This window comes from Girardinichthys multiradiatus, chromosome 19 (assembly GCF_021462225.1).
Source record: "Girardinichthys multiradiatus isolate DD_20200921_A chromosome 19, DD_fGirMul_XY1, whole genome shotgun sequence".
Classification (NCBI taxonomy): Eukaryota; Metazoa; Chordata; class Actinopteri; order Cyprinodontiformes; family Goodeidae; genus Girardinichthys; species Girardinichthys multiradiatus.
The window spans coordinates 27,611,679-27,635,193 of record NC_061811.1 but is presented as its reverse complement, the minus strand read 5'-3'; the positions used below and the strand labels follow the sequence as shown (position 1 = coordinate 27,635,193).

The 23,515-nt window shown below is 39.0% G+C and overlaps 1 protein-coding gene across 2 annotated transcripts; it reads right to left on the bottom strand.

Moving 5' to 3' along the window:
- Positions 1 to 3,351: 3,351 nt before the first annotated feature.
- On the bottom strand, positions 3,352 to 22,258 carry ptbp1a (polypyrimidine tract binding protein 1a). 2 transcript variants are annotated; one of them, XM_047344882.1, is made up of 16 exons: positions 21,939 to 22,258; positions 21,131 to 21,187; positions 20,922 to 20,952; positions 16,333 to 16,393; positions 15,997 to 16,169; positions 15,511 to 15,657; positions 14,557 to 14,727; positions 13,903 to 14,013; positions 13,527 to 13,707; positions 10,527 to 10,622; positions 9,395 to 9,549; positions 8,125 to 8,158; positions 6,971 to 7,063; positions 6,313 to 6,529; positions 6,016 to 6,093; positions 3,352 to 5,868 (listed from the first exon to the last, which is right to left on the bottom strand). In XM_047344882.1, the coding sequence occupies exons 1-16, from the start codon at positions 21,944 to 21,946 to the stop codon at positions 5,736 to 5,738; spliced, it is 1,746 nt and encodes a 581-aa protein (XP_047200838.1). In that variant the 5' UTR covers positions 21,947 to 22,258; the 3' UTR covers positions 3,352 to 5,735. The 2 variants fall into 2 exon arrangements, with proteins under 2 accessions (XP_047200838.1, XP_047200836.1); XM_047344880.1 differs by having other exon boundaries at positions 10,545 to 10,622; positions 21,939 to 22,253.
- Positions 22,259 to 23,515: the final 1,257 nt, after the last annotated feature.

Sequence of the window (23,515 nt, the reverse complement as noted above, 5' to 3'; positions counted from 1 at the left end):
TCATGCCATTTCTTGGGCATCTTTAAAGAGATACCAGAAAGGTGACTGAAGTTTTCCCCAGCTGTATGGATCTTTGCCAGGTTGCCCCTCTCCCACACTTGTTGCTGCACACTGCTAGTCAGCTAGACAAAAGAAGGCTAAAATGTGTTTTTAAGAAAAATTTTACTTTTTAGGAATATTTCCAGTGGTATAACCTCTGGTTTTCTGAATTAAATTTGTTTTCCATTTTTGTGTATCATGTGAAACTGTAAAACTGCAGTACTTTTATTGAAGGTAAGGGTTGTTTGCAGAAGTGCAGCCCCTCCCCCACTGGTTGCTGTGCACTGTCGGTCAGCTGGCTAAAAAAATAACTACTTCAGTTTTCCCTTCTTTACAAAAAAAGACAAATTTTGACTGTTGAAATATTAAAATTATATTAGTCATGGTTTGGAAAGAAGCACCATCCATTGCTTTTGTAAAGGTAACACTGTTTGAAAAATACAATTTGCTTGCTTCAAGGGGTAGTCAGCCCACTGCAGGCTAGTAAGCTGGTAATTATCAGCTTGTTATACTTGTGTTATACTCAAGCAGAACTGTGCAATGAACACATTAAAAAATCAAAACTCCATTTATTTGTTGCTTAGTTTAACTTTGTTTTATTTATCAAAATGAAAATATTAATAAAATCATTGTATTTGTTGGACATTGTATTAACAGTAATAATTGTTGTACAGGTTTAGCTGCAGTAGGAATAATTGTTTTTTTTAGTGAAAGTAATGAGATGATAACATTTTTGTGTTGTTACTGTGATGTCATGGTATTTTGACTCAAGGTTATCACACACTGCCTATTGCCACGTATAGAAATTTTACTTTTCAATACTAAAGCAAACTCTTCATTTCTCGTCTGCAAAGAAAAACAAAATCTGTTGAGATTTTTTATGGTTTGTCTTGGAGTTAGTTACCCATCCATCTAATTATGCAGTCTCTTTGCATTTCAATTAGTCCAAAGAGGATTCAGCATGAACTTCTCTCTGCTTGAAATGATGCAAAGTGAGAGATGCTGAAAGTAAACAAAGGTCTGTAGTCTCACATCAGGATGAAAGAATCACATTTTTAACAACAGAGCCTCCTGACTGGCTGCAGTTCAGTTAACACAGCCAGCAACTTTACCATTTATCGATCTGCAGTAGGCTGCTTTTATCTGCATGTTCCACAAATCATGGAAAACCACTGGTTTCAGATTCAGCAGTGTTATAGAGGGTTGCAATATGGCTGTTTTTTTTTTGGCATCTTCTAATGTAATCAGTTTAATTTCAAAATATATGATGCTAAAATTTCTGACATCTTTAAAGCACGGTTTGTGAACTTAATTCCTTTATTCTGTTTGTAAATGTTGCATTGTAAACTACGGGTATGGTTTAAAACCCAGATTTAAAGTGGACTAGAGGTTGAAAAAGCTTTAAAATGGTCTGTTGTTTGATTTTCAAAGGAGTGCGCTGGGTTCCAGATCAGAAACTAGAAGTACCTGTGGCTAAAAGGTTAAAACTATGTTGTGAGGTGGACATCATTTAAATATAAACTTTTTGTTCAAAATCACAATGGGAGTAAAGGTCAAAACTGAGTTTTACATCCATCCCCTCAAATGAATTGGGAAATTAGGCAGTGTCACCATTTTTCTTTACAAAGATTTTCTGACAATAACTGAACTAATATTAAATTCTGAACAGGTATTTCAGCCCAGGAAGACTGGACTGCATCCCACAGCTCCTCTGAATTTCATGGGTTGCTCTTTTAGTAGCAGCTTATTTGAGGTCACCCCATCAGTTTTCCATTGGATTAAAGGTCCAGAAATTGGGATAGCTACTCAACATAAATCTTGTTGGTCTGGAACCAAGATGTCAATGTGTTCTTTGGGAAATTGTAACTTCTTCATTACGTTTATTTAAACAATAGGACTTAATGAGGGATTCTTGCTGGTTGCTTAACATTATGTAGATATCTGTATCTTGATCAATGATCCACTGCAATGGTAATATTTTAGTTTTCCTTCATGACCTGCTTAGGTTTCCATTTTAAAGTAGTTTCAACTGGAAAGCCTATCATTTTCTGCAACTTTTTAATCAAAGTACAAAGTTCTTCAAAAGATATCTGGAACGAGTCATTTATCTGAATTTTCAGAGAACAATACACAAACAGCATGTACATTTGCTCTTAAATAAGAATCCCTTAGTTCACAGAATGAATGAGTTCACCACACTCCTACAATTAATGATGCAGTTATACAGGATCCTCTATTACTTTACATCTATTAGTATATTGCTATGTAGAAAAATTATTTCTATCAAACTGTTCTTTTTATATCTTAGGAAATCATGTCTGAAAACCCATTTTCCCATACCTATGTAGACCACCAACATAAACACTAATCCCATTAAGAAAATGTAGAAACCCTGAATATGTATATAATGCATATCTGAAATGTAGTGGTTGACTGCATTCAGTATTACACCTGTTAAAACTCTTGTTCATTGTACTAAAAATCAAATAACTAAAAATCAAAATTTCTTTTAGCAGAAGGGGCAAAAAGACTTCGAAATGTTTTGCTATTAAAAGAAATTGAACCAATATACCTACTACAACTATGGATTTCAATAGAACTTGGAGCTTGTTTTATTTAACATTTTACTCTCCAAGCTGCAGTCTCCTCACCACAAATGGGTCCTAGAATGAAATCTTTTCCCATCTTCCCTTTTCTATGAATGCAAGAAAGAGCTGAGGCTAATCCTCATCGGTTTTTAAGTCATTCTACATAAAGGTGTAACCCTGGAAAGCTTTACAGATCAATACAGCAACTAGCTTCGATGCATGACAATCACTTTTGCTTCACAAGCTTAGAACCTTTTAATGAAGCCAGAGCTCCCCCTAGTGGTAGATATGTTCAATCTGGTTTACAGGTTTGTGACACCTTCATTGCACTCATTCCAAAAAAAAAAAAATCCCAGATATTGCTTTTGGCAAGCGTTTCAAAATAATCCATGTCATGTGCAAGACCTCCCCATCCAAAAGATTAAAGCAAAAATGAAGTGCAAAGGGTACATTATTTAAAGCATAAAAACCAACAGCTGGGCATTCAGCTGTCCACCCTGAAGGTTCAGGGGACTTTCAAAGGATGAAGCGGAGTCCAGATGAGCAGTCAGGTCAAGTTTCAGATGGAATGAGCATGAAGGTAGAAATACATTGAAGGACTTCAGGTACAACCCACCAGTAGTAAACAGGATGTAGAATATAGAAAATGTTACAGAATTGTTAACCGGCGCAGATCAGCAGCATCACAGATGAGCGAAGGAGACAGAAACCAAATGAGGCCAGATGAAAGAAGGAACAAACTAAAGATTTATTAAAGGCAGCAGAAGATGCAAGAAACAAGAATGGCAAAAGGTGGGGGCGGGTGGGGCACATACAGAGACACATTTGTGTTCAGATAGTTTAATATCTTTGTGTTACAAAAGGTTGTTTTCTTTTTTTTTTTTTGACGTTTTCCAGCTCAGAAGAGCTTAATATGTCTTCACTGTTTATCAAAATATACATGTTTTGAACTTAAAGTGAATATAATCCAAATCATTTTGTGGTACAAAAACATGAATATATACAATCATGAAACCCACTTCATGCATTTAACCCCAACCCCGCCCCCTTATAAAAAGAAAAATAAAAGCATTTGACAAAACCAAAGTAAAAGGCATAAATTCTTCTATACTGTTAACATCACAGCAAAGACTGTGTTCAATGAAGCATTCTAAAGCGATCTCTGCCACAGTAGGCTCTTCGTAAAGTGAAAACATACAGTATAAGCCGTCACCTTAAAGACATCTGAATGAAATCCTGGTGGTTTTGCAGAACAGCAGGAATGTGTTAAAAAAAAAAAACAACAAACGTTCAGACTCTACAAAATAGCAGGGGTAAAGCACACTTTGGTCCTTGACAGCAAAAACCGTCTGCAGCTACATGAAGCTTTGTTTAGTTATGCATAAGAATCTTTTACATAAACAGAACTTAATCCATTACTGATCCAAAACTACATTGGTCAGGTTGGTAGAAACCGGTGCTTGAGGCACGCAGGAATGTGAGATTGTTTAAGACTTCAGCGTGATGGTGTCCGTTTGGACTTAGCTTTAAGGAAAAGTGCACATACTGGCTGTGGCTTAGGTGGACACAGACAGGGAATGAGGCAGGGCTTCTCCAACCTTTGATGAGTTTACGAAAAAACAACAACAAAAAAAAACAACATTTGTTGGGTTTTTTTGTTTTCTTTTCCTTTTACATGCAGCTTAAGAGTGTCATTGAGAAACTTGCGAATGCCTTCAAGCTGCTCTCTCAGTTGGGATTACCTGAATATTATTTGAAAAGGCATCTTTGCAGACAGGTACGATACAAGATCTGAAAGAGAGGTAAACAAAGTCCACTGACCAGGCTTGTTTCAGCGCTGGAATTAAAACTCAAAGGGACAAGGCACTCCACTAGCCATCAAACTCAGCTACTATAAGCACAAGTCAGTTAGATAAGATACATGTAAATCTACATTTAAAAAGAAAAGATAAATGAATATATAGCTTTACACACATATATGAACTTAACCTGGTTAAATGAGGCCCCAAAACCCACTAAATGGAAGTGACAGTAAGACTGAAAGGCTGACTCCAGCTCTACATCAGCAACATCTAAACAGCTACATCACCTAAAAAAACGATTTAGCATCTAACTGAGTTACATTCATAGATTCTAGATACATATAATGAGGGCTATATGCATACACAAGATAAACAATTGTATTTGTAAGATGATTAAATGAGCCACTTTCCCCTTTTTAACAATGCTGGTAAATACCGAGAAGGTATGGAAAAACAAACCAGAATGAAACCAGAGCATTCTGGATGGGGCAAAGTAAGGCACAATAATACAAATATTAAAAAGAAAAAAAGGGTCCATAAAGAATGACTTCCGATAGTGGTCTGGATCCCCAGAAGGAAATGGGAGGGTAGACGCAACATAAAAATAAGACGGGGATGAGTCATTCTTCATCATTAACCGTTTCTCACTGGCCAAGCAGGATTAAAGTGGCTTTTTCAAAACGGCACACATTTTCTCATAACCAAAAGGGTGAAAGGAATGCTCAAGTGGGTCGGGCACGGGTACAATTCATCTAGATACGTCTTATAGAGGGTGTCTTTATGGTCACAATGTAAGTTACTCAGCTGCCTCTACTTTACCTCCAATACAACAGGTTTTGGTTACAGAATGTTGCCCCTTTGTCAAAACAAAAGTGATTATTGGGTTTTATTGCTGAATGTAGAGTACAAAGTCAAATTTGAACAATTTAGCCGAAATATTAAGATTTTTTACTCATAATTGTAGCAAATAAGAATGTAAACCAACCAGGCCGATTAAAACTGTCAATTTATGCATGGCAAGAGGGAAAATCAATATCCACCTTTATATTTTAGAATATCCTTTCTTTGACAACAACTACGACAGCATCAACAAAACCTAAATGTTGGATGTGTTGCCGTATTTAGGACAAGAATCAAAATGCTGTGGATCAAATCTGAAATCTAAGGTGAATCCAAAAGCAAATTAATAAATGGGAAACATTGTCATGGAAAAATTATGAACAGTATAAATATGTTACGAAGGCCTGTTTCCACTGAAAGCAACCTCAACAGTAGCGTTCAGATGGCAGGACGCAAGGAAAGGCACTCAGATGGTGGACTTTGAGAAGGACACTCGAAGGTGATGGTTCTCCCCCAGATCATGGTTGTGGAACTCAATGAGGGACTCGATCGCCTCCTCGACTGAGCCCATCTGGATCAGGGCCATCTTTCTGTCCTTCCTGTTAAAGAAAAAAATATAGATATTTCCTTAAAGTGTATTTGTGTGGCATCTCACTCCTTCAGCAGCGGTCGCTTAAACCGGGTCAAACGTTTAGAAGAGAGATGTTTTCAACTTTTAAAAGCATTCAAGAAAAACTGCAACTTACTGAAAGAACTTGAAGGCCTTCACTGTGGCTCCTGAGCTAGCAAAGAGTCTTTTGAGATCATCCTCCATCACAGAAGGCCTGAAAGCACACAATTCAGATAAAAAATAGCACAAAAAAACAAAACAAAAACAAACAAAAAAACAAATTTGGTTGAAAAAAAAAAAAATCTATCCTACAACTTAGCGCTTTGATGCCGAATTTAATATACAATAAAACGACAAATAAAAGCGTGGCTGAAAACAAACAGCACAAAAAGAAAGCGTCAACTAAAGATGTGGAGGCCCAGGTAGCACTCACGGTATGTTGGAGAGGTGGAGGGTTGCAGATGGTGGGAAGATGTTGGAGTAATTTTTGGAGCCAGGCTTCTTGAAGCGATGAAGCGGGGAGTTGCTGTAATCCTTGGTGAGACCCTGGTCCTCGTGGCCTTCTCTGGGAAGCTGGACTGTTGTATGCTTCGACAATGTCACGCGCATGGCCCTGCCATGAAGACGCTGGCCATTCAGGTGGCTCATGGCTGAGAAAGAGATAAGTGTCAGCCTCTTATTCTACTTCTCGCTCCTCAGCAGTTCGCTGAGGAGCGATTTAACTCTTCGTTTTGATTCAACTTGATTATTCAGCTCAAAAATGTGTGCATGGTTCCAGCTTTTTCCATTTGCGGAGAAATCTCGCGGAAAAAGTTGTTTCCCTGTCTCATACTTGTTGCTTTAAATGTAAAAGATTAGTGTTTTGGCTGCTCTCTGTGCAGCTCTCCTCCATACGAAAAGAATGGAGATAAAGTAAATAAAGTACACTGGTCGTCGTTTTTATAGAAAGTTTTTAGCCAAGACCGAAAACATTTTGCCAGCAGGATCCCAAAAAAGCAAAGACAAAAACAATCCATGGGAATATGTGCAGAAGCCTATTAGCAAGATTAAAGAAGGAAATCAAAGAGAGAAAATTGCTTGTTTCAGCTTACCTAGCTGAGCCTGTGTGCCATCAGACATCTGGACTAAAGCGTTCTCCTTTTTATTAAACAAGATCTTCACTCTCATGACATCGCCATACACACCTATGGAGAAAGCGGAGTGTGTCACAACACAATAGGGACAACATACAACATAGCATTAACAGGATCCACACAGCCAATCACAGCAACAAACACTGCCTAAACTATCAAATCAGTGACCGTAAAACTGTCCTGCTAAATTAACAATCCGATGTAATGTTTCAACTATTCTATTAATCTTCTGCTTAATTTCACCAACTAAAGCTAGTCAAGTCTTCCAGGAACGGTTACACAGACGACTACTAGAATCTCTTTTAAAGGAAGAGGCAGCGATTTGAGGACAAATCAGTAATAGTTGTAAGAGGAGTAGTTTTGATCAATCTGATCGTGGTACAGGCAAGGAAAGTTGATTATTTGGCCACCTGGGGGCCTAAGCAGAAACATGCAGAAATGAACTACACATGCACATACCTAAATAACTTTGACAAAAAAAACAAACACTAGAGCGCCATAAACCGAGGTATACGTTTACTCTCAATTCAAAAAGCAGCAGCATTTCATCCTCTTAGTGCATTCAAGGAAGCCCCAAATGTAAATATACAACTGAAGTCTGCAGGCCACAAACTCAAATATTAAGACATTAAGACTTAGGGGGGGAAAATTGCAAAGACACATGGTCCAGAATCAGTCACGATTTGACCTATATTCACGAACGGGGATCCTTAAGAAATATAATTGAATTCTAATAAAATAATCCCCTTTTTCTTTTTAAGTCAGGCAACACATAAATTAAAAGGACTCTGCACTTTGAAGATACAAAAAAAATGCTAATGTTTTTTGCCCGTGGTCATTAAATCAAGGCATTTAAAAACTAAATGAAATGCTGCGGCTTAATGTGGTGTCCCACCTTACTTCTCCTCACACAACCCCACAACAACCAAACCATTCAACCCCCCAATACAGACCCAACCCCACCCTTAACAGCTCTGTAACCTGATGACGAACCATCAGTGGTTTAAAACAAAAAGTAAAATGAACAAAGCCAACAACATGAAACAAGACATGCCCACCTCGCCAAGTAACAGTAGTAATAACAAAAAGGAGATGAAAGGATGATAACGTACCGAAAAGAATAAAGAGGCAGTGTGGCGTAACGCTCTTTAGAGACAGCAGGGGGAGGGAGCAGCAGGGTGGTGGGGGAGGGGGGGAGGGGGGGTTCAAAAGGGGAGAGGGGACAGGGAAAAGAGGCGGAGCGGAGGACAGTGGAGTGGAGTCGGGACATGTCCGCAGGCCACAGGCGGCGAGGTCCACAGGAAGGCCACAGTACCATGGAGGAAGGAGAGGCATGAGAATGATGGAGGACAAAGTTTGAATTGAAAGTTGAGGGGTGAAGAGAAGAAGTGATGGGGGGGATTGTTGGATGTAGGGGTAGATCGTGGCAAAAATTTAGGATGACCAAAGTCATTGTGTTTTCAATTTGTGGGCCACATTAAAATTGGGCACAATGTAAGGAGGGGGAACAGGGTTGGGTTGGATGGAGGAGTAGTAACAGGGGAGTACCAGAAGGGAGGAGGAGGACAGAGGGGAACAATTGGTCATGGGGCGTGCAGTAAGTCAGTTGGCAAGATATGAGGTGAGGGGGGATTTAAACAAAAAGATGGAGAAGGGGACAGAAATAAAGAGAGAAAAGGTCAAATAAAAAAACAAGGTCAGTATACACAGAGAAACGTAGTGCTTCAGACAGTAGAGCTGGCTAAATTAAAATGCACGTTCACTATGGGAACACTAGAAGAAAAAGAAGAGAAAAAAAGATTAACAATGAAATACAGAAAAAGGCAGAGACAATATATACTTTTAAATTACACTACACTTGTTTGACTTATTTAACTAAATCTGCATATTGTTAAACTCTAAATGCTCAGCTTTAAATTGACATGTTTCAAATAATGATGCAACTACAGTAATCCCATTGAGCAAGATGGTCTACATTACACAAAACACTTAAAAAGTAATATTGTCTCTCCAACAACTTAAGAATGATTTTAACTAATGGATAAAAATGAAGATATGAAATGTTAAGTGTTTTACTTTTTTTTTTTTTTAAAGAAGTTAGTTTTTGAACAAACTCAAAATTCACAGTGAGCAAAATGGCAGGTCAGAAATGCAGCAGGATTGGTCAAACACAAAGAGGTCCTGAAAGAAATGAGCTTTTGACTTGATGCTCGCCTTTATAAATACAGTAGTTTAACTTATGTTGATTTGAGGAAGAATGGCCAAACAATAGTTTCTCCTGAGCAAGTGGGTTGAAGTTCACAAAATGTATCACAGCCAAAAAGTTAGTAATGTTGAATTTAGCCACAGTGACTGCTGCTCAAGCCTAGTGAGGGTACTGACCTCGGGGTTCAGATTGCTGACCAGCAACACGTTGTGTCCTCCAGTGGCAGCGAGACCTGACAAGCCAAGCCGGCTAGCTGCGGCCGCTGCTGCCATGCCGCTGTGGCCCACACCCAGGGACGCCAAGGCACTGTGAATGCCAGGAACTGTTAGACCTATGGAGAAGAAAAAAGAAATTGTTTTTTTTAAATTGGCTTCAACAAATTAAACAAGATCGATTATACAGTGAACATTAGAGCATATTTAGAGATGCACCAAGTGATCTGCCAGTGATTGGAATCAGGCGATTTTAATTGACTGCTCGGTACGAAACTTTGTGAATGCACCACAGCCAAGTGCTACCGGCCGGATTGACAACACTGTTGGGAGTGTTGCTGCAGAAGACATAGCCATATATGAGCCAAGTCAGAAAACACAAAAGGAGTAAAAAAAATCATTTAAAAAGGAAATTATTTTTATAAAAAGGCAGGATGATGGTTGTTCAGGCTGCTCCAACAGGGAGCTAGACTTTAGTTCCTTCTCTATTTTACAGTTTGGGTTGTTTCATACTTAGATACAAATTCATTTCCTTTGGCCAGACAAATGAAAAACCTAATGTAGGAATGTTTTGATTAACTGAACTGAAACAGACATCAATAGATAACTGAAAGGCTGATGTTGGCACCCTTTTTGGATATCAGTTCAGGAAAAACAGACTCAGTAACAGGGCTAACTACTAGCATTATAAACTAATAATGCATTCGTCTTTATTTTCTCCTTTAACTGTAGCAACATATTCCTAAAGGGGGGCGGTATAGTACTGTTTGTGGGAAAGATTTATTGATACACATCATTAGAATGTGCAAAACCTATTTTTATCATAACTATCACCACGTTTTGCAGGAAAGACAGCCATAGCGGACTTTGAAAGCAGGGTTGGTGAGAAACCTGATTTCTCCAAACGATGATGTCACCTGTGCTTTTAGTTTAAATATCACTCATAGCTGATAGGATATAAAACATTTCGAATGCTTTGAATTACTGAAAACCAGCATCGGCAGGTCAAAGCTGTACAAAAACCGAGATTGGCAATTGATTACAAAACTCTGACCAGTGCATCCCTAAACATGAAAAGAAATAAGTTACATAGCACCTGAAAACTCATACTGACCAGCCTGCTGGATAGCAAACGTTGGGGGGAAGGCATGCGCTCCACCAAAGGGAGAAGCTGAGATTATACCTGGTGCAGCTGGACAATGAGCAAAGAAGAAAATTTGAATTTCAAGTTAAAATAAAAACAAGGCTCTGAAAGTTAAAATATTAGATTATCAGAAAAAAAATTATTATTGTCACTCATTTCCTAAATTGAAACTCATTTAGATTCGTTACACACAGCAAAATGTCAATCTCTTGCAGCTTTGATGATTGTGGCTTACACATAACGAAAACCCAAAATTAAGTGTCATAAGATCAACAAAAAAAAGAAAAAAAAAAGGATATTTTAAACAGAAATGTCAGGCTTCTGAAAGTATGTTCACTGCTATGCTCTCAATACTTGGTCTGGGCTCCTTTTGCATGAATTAGTGCATCAATGCAAGGTGGCATGGAAGCCCATGGTTGCTTCTCCACTCCGGACTATGGATCCTTGATTCCAAATGAAATGCAACCTTTATTTTCATTTGAAAAGAGGACTTTGAACCATTGAGGTATAGTCCAGTTATTTTTCTCCTTAGCCCAGGTAAGATGTGTCTGATGTCATCTCTGGTTCAGGAGTGGCTTGACATGAGGAATGTGACATTTGTAGCCCATGTGCAGGATTCTTCTGTGGGTAGTGACTCTTGATGCACTCGAGCCACAGTCCACTCCTTGTGAAGCGCCCCCAAATTCTTGAACGGATTTTTCTCAACGCTCCTCTCAAGACTGCAGTTATCCCTGTTGCTAGTGCACCTTTTTTTCTACCATACTTTAAGCTTCCACTCAACTTTCTATGAATATCCTTGAATAGAGCACTCTGAACAACCAGCTTCTTTACGAATGACCTCTTGTGGCTTACCCTCCTTGTAGAGGGTGTCAATGACAATGACTTTCTGGACATCGGTGAAGTCAGCAGTCTTCCAAACAATTAACATGCCGACTCAGATGAAGACTTTTTAGAGGTTCAGGGAATCTTTGCAGATGTCTGGATTTACTTAGCTGTTCCAGAGTTTCCAGATTTAATTAGTTTCAAATTTAACCAGGTAATTTTCCCTAGGCTTTACTTTTAGAAGTTATTGTAAATGGATTGTACGATTGTAAAGCAACAACTCTGGCCAGATGAAGGTTGGTAAAAAGAAACTAAATGTAAAATAATGATTTAAACTTTTTCCTGCTTATGGAGAAAGTTCCAGTGCAACTTGAAGAATAATGGAAGGAATTAATCATGTATTATTTGTCAGTTAAAACAAGTTATTTATTAGCTAATAGTCTTTTAAAGTGAGTAAAGAAGTAATGCCATCTGCTGGACTGAAGGTACATTGCAGTTTTCTTCACAAATTCCTCATGCATCATTTGGCTGATTCAAATAAATGGTCCATGGCCTTTCTGAGCAGTAGAAACAAAGGGCACTTAAATCCCCAGGAAATCTTTTTACCTCGGCAAAACAAATCCCACGCTTTCATTGGAAAAGGGCTAATATTCTTACTTTGACACTGAATTTTGTCCATAATCAAAATTACAAGCTCTAAAGGCTTGAAATATTTCACTACGTGTATTGGAAGCTTCACTCTATGAAATGAGTGACAAAATACAGGGGTTGGACAATGAAACTGAAACACCTGGTTTTAGACCACAATAATTTATTAGTATGGTGTAGGGCCTCCTTTTGCGGCCAATACAGCATCAATTCATCTTGGGAATAACATATACAAGTCCTGCACAGTGGTCAGAGGGATTTTAAGCCATTCTTCTTGCAGGATAGTGGCCAGGTCACTACGTGATACTGGTGGAGGAAAACGTTTCCTGACTCGCTCCTCCAAAACACCCCAAAGTGGCTCAATAATATTTAGATCTGGTGACTGTGCAGGCCATGGGAGATGTTCAACTTCACTTTCATGTTCATCAAACCAATCTTTCACCAGTCTTGCTGTGTGTATTGGTGCATTGTCATCCTGATACACGGCACCGCCTTCAGGATACAATGTTTGAACCATTGGATCCACATGGTCCTCAAGAATGGTTCGGTAGTCCTTGGCAGTGACGCGCCCATCTAGCACAAGTATTGGGCCAAGGGAATGCCATGATATGGCAGCCCAAACCATCACTGATCCACCCCCATGCTTCACTCTGGGCATGCAACAGTCTGGGTGGTACGCTTCTTTGGGGCTTCTCCACACCGTAACTCTCCCAGATGTGGGGAAAACAGTAAAGGTGGACTCATCAGAGAACAATACATGTTTTACATTGTCCACAACCCAAGATTTGTTCTCCTTGCACCATTGAAACCAACGTTTGTCATTGGCATGAGTGACCAAAGGTTTGGCTATAGCAGCCCGGCCGTGTATATTGACCCTGTGGAGCTCCTGACGGACAGTTCTGGTGGAAACAGGAGAGTTGAGGTGCACATTTAATTCTGCCTTGATTTGGGCAGCCGTGGTTTTATGTTTTTTGGATACAATTTGTGTTAGAACCCAGATTGTCCCTTTCAGACAGCTTCCTCTTGCATCCACAGTTAATCCTGTTGGATGTGGTTCGTCCTTCTTGGTGGTATGCTGACATTACCCTGGATACCGTGGCTCTTGATACATCACAAAGACTTGCTGTCTTGGTCACAGATGCGCCAGCAAGACGTGCACCAACAATTTGTCCTCTTTTGAACTCTGGTATGTCACCCATAATGTTGTGTGCATTTCAATATTTTGAGCAAAACTGTGCTCTTACCCTGCTAATTGAACCTTCACACTCTGCTCTTACTGGTGCAATGTGCAATCAATGAAGACTGGCTACCAGGCTGGTCCAATTTAGCCATGAAACCTCCCTCACTAAAATAACAGGTGTTTCAGTTTCATTGTCCAACCCCTGTATATTCAACTTTTACACGAAACTCAAATTGTTTTTACTACATATACCTGTACACTTTACATGTAACCACAGCCAAAACAGGAAAAAAAAATCTTACAAAATGCTGCGGCTGCCATGGCTTGGTGGTCAAGTGATTGCTGTGAATCTGCTGTAGGAAGGTCAGGGCGGGTGTAGTCCCTGCTCTTGTCATTGTTGTATTTGACGTTGAGGCTGGTGAGCTTGGAGAAGCTGATTCTCAGGGTACAGCAAGCATTGTAGATGTTTTGGCCATCTAGAGACTAAATACAAGAAACAATCATTGGACTAATTATTGCAACCCAACGTTGTGTGCTCAAGTCTTTGGTCTGACAAACGCCTTAGAAAATGTTCTGTAATGACACTGGTTTAATATAGACTTCTTTTGTCAACTTAAACAAAGCACCTAGTGATCTGTGAACCAGTGGTGATAGGACATCAAGTGAAACCAGTCTTACCAGTTTAGAATGCTGAGCTGTCATGGCATCAGCATACTGGATTAGAGCCTGGAACTGGTTGTTCTTGGTGAAAGTGATGATCTTCAGCACAGTTCCGAACTTTGAAAAAATCTGAAAAGAAAGAGGTAGAGTTGGCCTCATGTTCCTTCACAACACAAACCATGCTTGGATTTCAGACTACATTCTCACTATAGAGAGAAAAAGACAAGGAAAATGCATAAATTCAATTTTCATGTACATTTTTAGTAGCCAGGTCGGTGGTAGCCTTCCTGTGTAAAGATTTGTATAATTAAAACCGTCAACTGTTTATATCCGGAATTGTAAAAATGCAGTCAGCCAATTTTACACAAGTACCATCAGCAGCAGTTACAAACACGGTTTCAAAGAGGAAGGGAAAAAGGATTAAGTTTTAGTTTCTGTTTAAATAAACATCCTAGTGATCAATGAGTATAATGCAAATCAGGAATCAGAAAATGATATTAGAGACCAGCTCATTATTACAAATTAAACTTGATGAACACAAGTTTATCAAATCAAATTGATCATGACCATATTCTAAGATGGTCTGATATTTTAGTCTGCATTGTTGTAACCATTATAGAAGCAAAACATGAGCAACAACAGATATTTTTACCAATGCCACTGTGGTATTACCTGATGCAGGACATCCAGGGTGACAGGGTAGAAAAGGTTTTCCACAATGACTCTGAGCACAGGGCTTTGGGCTGCTGCTCCTGCCATACTGCTTACATCTGTGGGAATGGCCATACTAGCCATTCCACCTCCATGCAGGGCATTAACTGCCTGCAGAGCTGCCTGGGCACGCTAAAGAACCGGAGAGATTATTTCACTTTACACAATGAATAGCAAGGAGTGGGTGGCATAAACTTGTTTAGGACAGAGTTAAGTGGGAGAAACTCAATAAAATGTTCTAACACAATTATCATGTAAAATGTCCACACTTTTCCAGACTCAAGATGTCAGTCCTTTATGTTCATTGTTAAGTAAAAAAAAAAAAAAAAACTAAAGTTACAACAGCATATTTATGGCAGATCTTTCTACAGTGGTCAGGATTTAAATATATAAAAAAATTAGAAACAAGGAAAAAAAAAATGGACAGGAGAAAAAAGAAGTTAAAATGCAAAGAACGAAGGACAGAAAGGAGGAAGACAACTTTGGAGGAATGGATAGGACACGGGGAAGGAAGGCAAAAGGACAGACCGAAAGACAAATGAAAGTAGTAAGAATACCAGAAAGAAATAAAAAAAGGATTGACATGAGGGAGGAACAAAATGAAAGAATGGAAACAACAAGGAAAGAAGACAAAAACAGGCACGAGAAAAAAATATATAAAAAATCAGGAAAGATTGAAGGAACTAAGGAGGTAGTAAAGTTAAGAGGAGCTACACAAGGGAGAAAGGACATTTTCAAAAAGGTTTAAATAATAAACTTTATAAACAGAGACCCTATAATTTTTAAATTAGGGTCTTTGTTTAATGCATGTTGCCATAATTTGTCCTTTCTAGTCTCTTAATGCAACTTAAAATGAAAAACACCCACATCCAAATAGTTAATGGGATGATTGCATGGTTTATATCGAACCCTTACCACTTGGTTTGGAGAGTTGTCCGTCTTGAGCTCCTTATGAGTCGAGTACTGCATGTAAATGGGGTGGTTTCTGATGACAGGGGTGACAGAGGAGTAGTAGCTCACCATCGTCTGTGCACACTCTTCACTGTTAAGCTCCAGAAAGGCCTGAAGAGGGAGCCCCAGATAAACATACAATTAGTGTCTCACAACACACCATGTTGCAAACATAAAGCACTCTAACTGGCACTCATAATTGCTGTAAATGAATTCAATTTACACAATAGTAAAACAAAAAAAGATTCATTAACATGAGGGATCTAAAATATTCCCCAATGAATTCTTAACCATAAGCATTAACTGACTAAAAACCCACAAGAATATAAACAGAAGAATGATTGTTAGCATTTTAGGTCAGCAGAGAAACTGATCCCTTCTGCCTAGCTTTGGAGAAAACACACAAACCTCACAGGTTTGCTATAAAGACCTGCATGTACTGTTCCTTACCTGATTTTTCCCTTTCAACATCAGCAGATTAGTGACCTTCCCAAAGGGCAGTCCCAGGCTTATTACTTCAGCTTCATTGATGTCGTTGGGCAGCTTGCGTACGTGGACAACACGTGACGGGACACCAGGGCTGCGGACATCACCTTTGAATTTTTTGCTGTCGTTGCCATTGGCTGCAGGAGAAAACAGAGGCTGATACAATCAGGGAGGGAACATAAGGCTCTGGTTCTTTGTGAATAATGGATTGAGCGTCATGGCAACACAAACAAGACAGACACTAAGCACTTCACTGAAAAAAAAAAAAAAAAAGGGATCCAACCCTTCCATCCCCCATACCTGAGTTCATGATATAGGGTCCGTTGGATATGCAGGAAGAAAAGAGTTCGTCGGATCCCCTCTGCAAGAGGAAAAATATAAATGAAGGCTTAGTTCACCCTGTTCACCAATGAAGGCACAGCTCGGCAGGTGAAGAGTCGAGTTCTCATATTACTTAGCAACTGAGTGATAACCGAGAAAGTAACGTGATAACTAAAAGAGGATCTACCAGAAACGTTCAGAAGAAACTCCACTTTTCTCACCAGAAAGAATTCTGTTGCCAAACTTGTCGGGAGAAACGTCAAATTCCCTTCATTATTCTACACAAGAGCTGGTAAATTAAAGTTTTTAAATGAAACCTAGGTTTGGCAACAAGTTCTGTAAAATAAAACAAGTTAAGATTTTGACAGACATAGTTCCATTGAGGGGACAACTATTAGTGATAGTTGAAGAAAAAAGGCCAGCAAGAGTCCAATTAGCTGCTTAGCACAAGGCATGAAGGGGACAACAAAGGTGGAATAAAGTGTTCTTGTCGGATGAGACCAAAATGTTTTACTTTTTAACATACATACATATTGCAGTGGCAGCATCATGCTGTGGGGTGCCTTCAGTCAGCAGGAATGGTAAGTTGGTCAGAGTTATGGGGAGTACAGATGGACCTAAATACAGGACAATCCTGGAGATCATAATCAACAACCCTAATCCTCTAGCCAGAGCTACAAAGGAATGATTTTGGCACAATCCCTTAAATCCAGATCATAGTCGGTGGAAAAAATGGAAAATTGCATTGAACAGACATTTAATTTTAACCCTGCCTTCTCATGCAATTCACAAACAGGGAGGTCAACACAGAAACACTTTGATAAGCAAGGCAACATGGAAACCCTTCCAGTATAAACCAGTTTGCTGCATGCTGGTTCAACCTCTCCTTAGGAGCAATAAAGTGCTGTTTCAGAGCTGTTTCCATGGCTCAGTGTATTTGGAGTTGAGCAAGATGAAGTATAGAAGTCACAAGAAGTGGCTCAGCAGTCTAAGCTCTACATCAACCCACAATGGATGTCCTGTTCACGCTGAGACTAGGGGCATTGTTACCGAGCAGTGCACACATATGGAGCCACAAGGAGAGACTAGTATTTGAAGAGCCCAGAGCTCTTTAACAGCAACCACCAAAAACAGGTTTGTTAGCATTCTTCCCCACCTTGCACATATAAATAATCAAGAGAGTAGGGAAATGAAGGGAATAAAGTTTGAGCAAAGCTCTAAACATTTTAGAAAGGAAGGGTTGGGCAGTGATAGTTACTGTTAACCCACAGCAATAATTGGTCATTACAGTTTACAGCCTCACAGATGTTTTGTCTGTGGGAGTGTCAATAGTGCAATCAGTTCCAACATGTAGCAAGATAATGCAAATTTAATCTTATGAGAATCATTTCAAACTTGAAAGTTTTTACAACATCACTAACCTAAGAACCAGAAAGCATGAAACAACTGATCCTTTACAACCCAAACATAACATTAACTCACGTAAAACAGTAAGGAAGTAACAATAAGCAGCAAAACACAATGATAATTAACTGGGGTAGAGCTAAATCACTGGTATTAAAAACCATACTAAGTGATAAAACACGATAAACTCACAGTGAGACAAAGAGCTGATAGGAGGAAATGTAAAACAATTGAGCAAAACCTTCAAAAGGTCATGGGCAAACAATGAAAAATGCAGTAAAGGCACCAATCTGACTCAGGGGTTGTGAGAAGTCTTTATCAGTCAGTAGACATGCTACAAACAGGAAGAGCTGTGAGATCAGGCTTGGTTCCAGGGTTTGCTCAACTTCCTCTGATGGACTGTAGGCTGGACTCATTCATTCTTTACTTCCCAATTTCAGAAAGAACATTAGAGCCAAGCTAGAGCATCAACTCAGTAGACAGACCGACAGTTTTAATCATGTAATAATTGAATCATACAGCTTTTGAAGGGAGACGTTACAGTCAAAGAAAACAGGAGCTTAAAAGTGTATTGTATGATTCTCAGTGCAGTTTCAGATCCATTTCCTCTGAAGACAGTTAAATGCGGCTCAGCCTGTTTACTACTTTTGTTTGTGCAGGACTAACAGTATAATGGTAACCTTCAGGAAAAGTTGACACATTGCTGGCTCATCTGCCGAAACTGCAAAACAGCTTCTTTTCCGCGACAATGGCTATGTATCAAACTTCCTTTTCTCCTAAAATTTCCAGCAGCATTTTGGCAAAACTGTACTATCATCAAAAAGGGATTTAAAGCAACGTTAGCTGATGAAAGGAAACAAGAGGGGTGTAGGTGAGAGGCTATTGAACAAAGATCACAAAGGAAAAGAAGAGTACTGGTAGAGACATGTTTTCACTATGATCAGCCTTCATCAGATGAAGGGGGGAGGGAACAGAGCCTCAACGGGGGGCTAAAAGGGGGGAGATTGGAATGTGACCACGGCATGCCAGACGTTCTGCCCAGACAGAATAATTACAGATTCCAGCAAGGCAAGGCTCCACAACTCGGCATCATCATTATCACAGTGCGTTATATGCAGGAAACAGGAAAAGTTCAAGCTAACCACAAAACCTATCCTAGTTTCAGCCAATAAGAAAAAAAAAATTTAAAAAAAGAAAACGTGTATTGTAACTTAAGATAGAAACCAACAGTTCTTACTGAGATGAATAGAGTGTGGGGTGTGTCCCTATAACCTAGATCTTGTTTAAACATTGTAAAGACCTTTGGCCGTGAGGCTGAGCGCTGTTGCAGGAGGATGGTTATGGCTCTGAGTTACGATCAATTAGTCCACCAACACATGTCTCTCCCTGGCACTGTTACCAAGGATTACTGTTTAAAAAGGAATTTTTATAGGGGGAAAAACGTTAATGAACCAACAAAGAGCTGTGTTTGTCTCCAACTGCACCGGCAAATGATTTTAGGGGATTCGTGACCTACATCTATGTAAAAACTATTTCTACAGTAGTCTAGTGAAGATTAGTTTTTTGTTTTGGTCTCCGAAAACATCAGCTGGCCCAAGTCAGGCTTTATAACATTCCAGTAAGGCCAAGAGTCCACATTAAAAACAGGAAGTGTCATTTCCATGGCCACACAAGCAAATAAGCACAGGACAGGAAAACAAGGAGCCCCACCTCTGAAAAGGGCTTTTAACTGAACTATTGCACGTTCAGCATTCATAGTCCTGAGTGGAACTGCAGGTTTTACATGCTGACAGTTCAAATACATACGCAATAAATGTTTCAATAAAGTCTAGTTTGCAACTTCAAACCAGTGGCTCATGAGCAACTGTTTAACAACAGGTCTAATGATTTAGAATACACAGGATAACAGGTAGCATGCCTAAGACCAAAAATATATTGTTTGTTTTCATTTCCACTCGGAGTACTATAAAAAATAAAAAAGTCTGTCAATTTGCCCGTTTGCCAATAAGTACTTATGCATTCCAATTTCATGCCTTCCTAGTTACATTTTGTGGCCTGGAACTTTAACTATAGTGTTTAGTTTGTACATACAAATGTTCAAATCTCGTGTAAAATATGGAAGAATATTACTATGACCAAACAAAGAACAAAAAAATAATCTATTTTGTTACAGTAGGTCTTATATATATTTTTTTTCTATTTTCATTAAAGAAAAGGTTACTTCTCATCAGTTGTCAGAGTGGTTAAGAAAGAGCCCCACTGCAGACATGATTGTCTAGAGGTGTGCTAATTACAAGGCATTATCGGGACAATACGGCTTTCTCTGAGGTCTGACTAGCAACTTCAGATTTAAAATGATCCTGATTTTTTATCCAAGGACTTCAACATAAAAAAAACATGTGCAGCAGTGCATCAAAGTTCAAGCTGTTAGTTGATGCACAGACTTAAAGTAGTTGTTCATTTTTATGCATTCAATGAGTAGGGGAAGAAATATTGATAATTTGTGCATTTGACCAGCAAATCACTAATCAGAGGCACTGAAGGAAAAACCAGCCGATTTCGACTGCTAGCTGGTTGATTGGTGCGTATTTAGAATTAACATGGTCAGTTTGAAACATAACACAGACAGCACAAATGGGGAGGAGGCAAAATGATAGCAGAACAACATCTACAACTACAAGTGAAAATGTTAAGTATATGACGTGTGCATTTTAAACAATAAAAGAGTGACAACAGTAACAATCCCTGTAGATAAAAAAATAAAGAACCTGCAATAATATTAATGATCATTAGACTTAATTCTATGATTTTAAGAAAACAAGCAATAACACAAAGTCACAATTAGGATATGGCTTCCCAATGATAAGTAAACACTTCAATACAAAGTCATGTATTTTCCATGTCTTCCTGCCAAACTGTAAGTAGCATAAACGTCTTGCATTCAAACCATTACCTAATTAATGTAAGGCATCAAAATAAGGTGGTTATTGAGCGATAGCGATTTCTGAGTTTCCTTTAGGTTTGACCTACCAATTCCTGGTCTGAACAGACCAGAAATACTTTGGCCGATTGGGGATTTTATATATCCCATAAAGTGTTCAGCCCTAATCAACAGTCCAAACCTCTGTATCAAGCACTAAAAATAAAACTGAAAAGTTGCCTACCTTTGTGCCAACTGATATGTCATGGACACTGCTGTATAAGAGAAAGAAAATTTCTGTTATGCAACTGACAGACACAATAAAACATCGTTCAGTTTTTGTTATGCAGTTTTCTCTATAAAAAGTGACGTCCTCCTCCAAATAGGAGTTTCAAAGTACAGGACAGAAACTAAAAACTAGACGTGCAACAATGCAGGAAAATAAAAACTCACTCAATTTCAGGGACGTAGCCGGATCCCAGAGGGTACAACTCAGTGGCGTCTAGGCGGCTGTAGCAGATTGGGAAAAACAAGTACAAACAAAACTTCAGAGTGGGAAATCTGCACCAGTTAGCAATAACACAAAAGTCGATTAAATAGATTTTCGCTGCGCACCTTTTCAGTGTCCCTCTATCGAGATCAGTTAACAAAACTAGAAGAATACGTTTGAACTACACAATACATTATTCATCCTACCCGGATAAGATAACTTGATTAAATCAACGTGAAATGTTGGGGCAAGACATCTTCAACATGGCCCTGAAACTCCGCGGACAAATGAATGCGGAAATGAGACACGTTGCTTTAGCTAACCTCTCGAGTTCCCGTAAAAAGCAAGTTCCAAAAGGTACGGTTAGCCAACGTGAACTACTCAGACTGTGCGAGAAAACGACAAAAAGGCGATAAAAATGAAGTAAAAACTATATATGTAACGGTTTCTCTAACATTAGGTCGTTTTATTTCAGTTATAAGTGTATATAGACGGTGATAAAATAACTAAAAACTACCAACTTGTAACGGATAGCAGTGACGCTACCAAAGGCTAGCAGCAGCTAGTTAGCGTTTCCTCCTGCTAACTGTTGCATGTTTTGAAGAGGAAAAAAAAAGTGTTTCGAGTAAAGTTTCACCGCTCTGCTGGTTGAACAGCGGAAACCTGAGGACACGCAACACTTAAATTAACCCAAAGCATAAGATATACATTCGCTTCCCGAGCGGTTTATTTAAAAAATGTAAGTCTTTAAGTAAGCTTCTTTTCACTTACCCGTCCATTGCACAAGAAAAAAACTGCAGGTCTGAAGCGAAGGTAGGGCGGCAGACTTGCTTGATTTTCTTACAAAATGGCTGAACACGCGGAGGCGAACGCTGATTAGTCCGGGCAGCTCCAGGAGCCAAAAACAGGAGGGAACAAGCTTCAAAGCGAGCGCTGATTGGACAAGACGCCCATCATTTTCAGAAAAAAAGGAGGCCGCGGCAAATTTCCAGCAGGATGTATCAAGTGGTTGAGGTTTTGTCTGAGTTGAAAAGGCTCGTTGCAGCCAGACAACGCACAAATAGGATAAATTAAAACAATGCTTTAGCTTCAAACTGTTTTCTTTACACGTGACTTGGTGTCTTGGGGGATCGAAAATCGATGTCTTGTCACGTGATTCTTTACACCAATAGCACCTGTACGGGATATACTTTACCATTTCCATATTTGACCACGTTGCAACAAACTTACATTTATTTTATTAGGATTTTTAAATGATAGATCGGTACAATGTACTGTATGGTTGCACAGTGTATTTGTTTAACAAATAAAAATCTGAAAATTGTCTTGCTCATTCTATTCTTCACAATGGCTGAAGATCTCTTGAAAGGTTGGAATCATAGTAGCTTGTGAAAATCGATTTTAACTTCTTGCATTCCACTGCATGGTGTTTCTTGCTGGAAGGTGAACCTCTGCCCAGCTTTCCTCCATAATTACCCTGCATTAACCTCCATCTTCCCATCAACTGTGACCATCTTCCCTGTGTCCAGAAAAGCATCACCACAGCATGATGCTGCTACTGCCATATTTCACAGCGCATGGTGTTTGCCAGGAAATGTGCAATGCTAGTTTTTTCAACTCCGCATGACGTTATGCATGTAGACCAACAAGTTCAGTTTTGGTCTCATCTGACCAAAGAACTGTCTTGCACAGGTTTGCAATGTCCCCTACATGACCTGGGGCAAATACAATTTCTAATGGCTTGGTTTTTGTTACTTTTCCATAAAGGACAGATATTTACAGTCCACCAAGTGTCATCTCAACTGTTTCTCCTACCTGAGCTGTGGATATCTGGATATCTGCATCTCTTCCTACTAAGTCAGTAGGTGGACTCCACCTATTAATTAGGTGACTTTTAAATGAAGTTGGATGCACTGGGTTTCATTTAGGGGTATCACGGTAAATCGGATTCAATACAAATACATTAACTACTTTTTAAATATGTAATTTTAAAAAGTTGTGGAAACCCTGTAACATTTTCCTTCAACTTCACATTTATGCACTAGTTTGAGATTATCACATATAATCCCGATAAAATGGAATAAAGTCTGTAACCTGATGACAAAATATGAAGTTCTAGGGGTATGAATAATTTTGCAAAGTACCTTATATGTTATTTCCCCTTCAGTTGCTTTTCAGGGTTTATATTATATATTCTGGTTTTATTGTATATTTTGCCACATTAAAAAAAGATAAAAAATGATACTGGAACAGCTAAGCTGCAGTTTTGAAAGAAATACATTTGTTAGTGTATTCCTGTTCTTCTAAAGGGTTTGAAGCAGTTATAATTCATGATTTAAATCCATATT

What these genes read in the sequence shown, in the direction of transcription:
- ptbp1a (XM_047344882.1), bottom strand. An exon ending in ACATATCAGTTGGCACAAAG is followed by an intron (nt 16,394 to 20,921) that starts GTAGGCAACTTT and finishes TTCCTCTTGCAG; the next exon opens with AGGGGATCCGACGAACTCTT. An exon ending in TGGTCAGTATGAGTTTTCAG is followed by an intron (nt 9,550 to 10,526) that starts GTGCTATGTAAC and finishes TCTTCTCCATAG; the next exon opens with GTCTAACAGTTCCTGGCATT.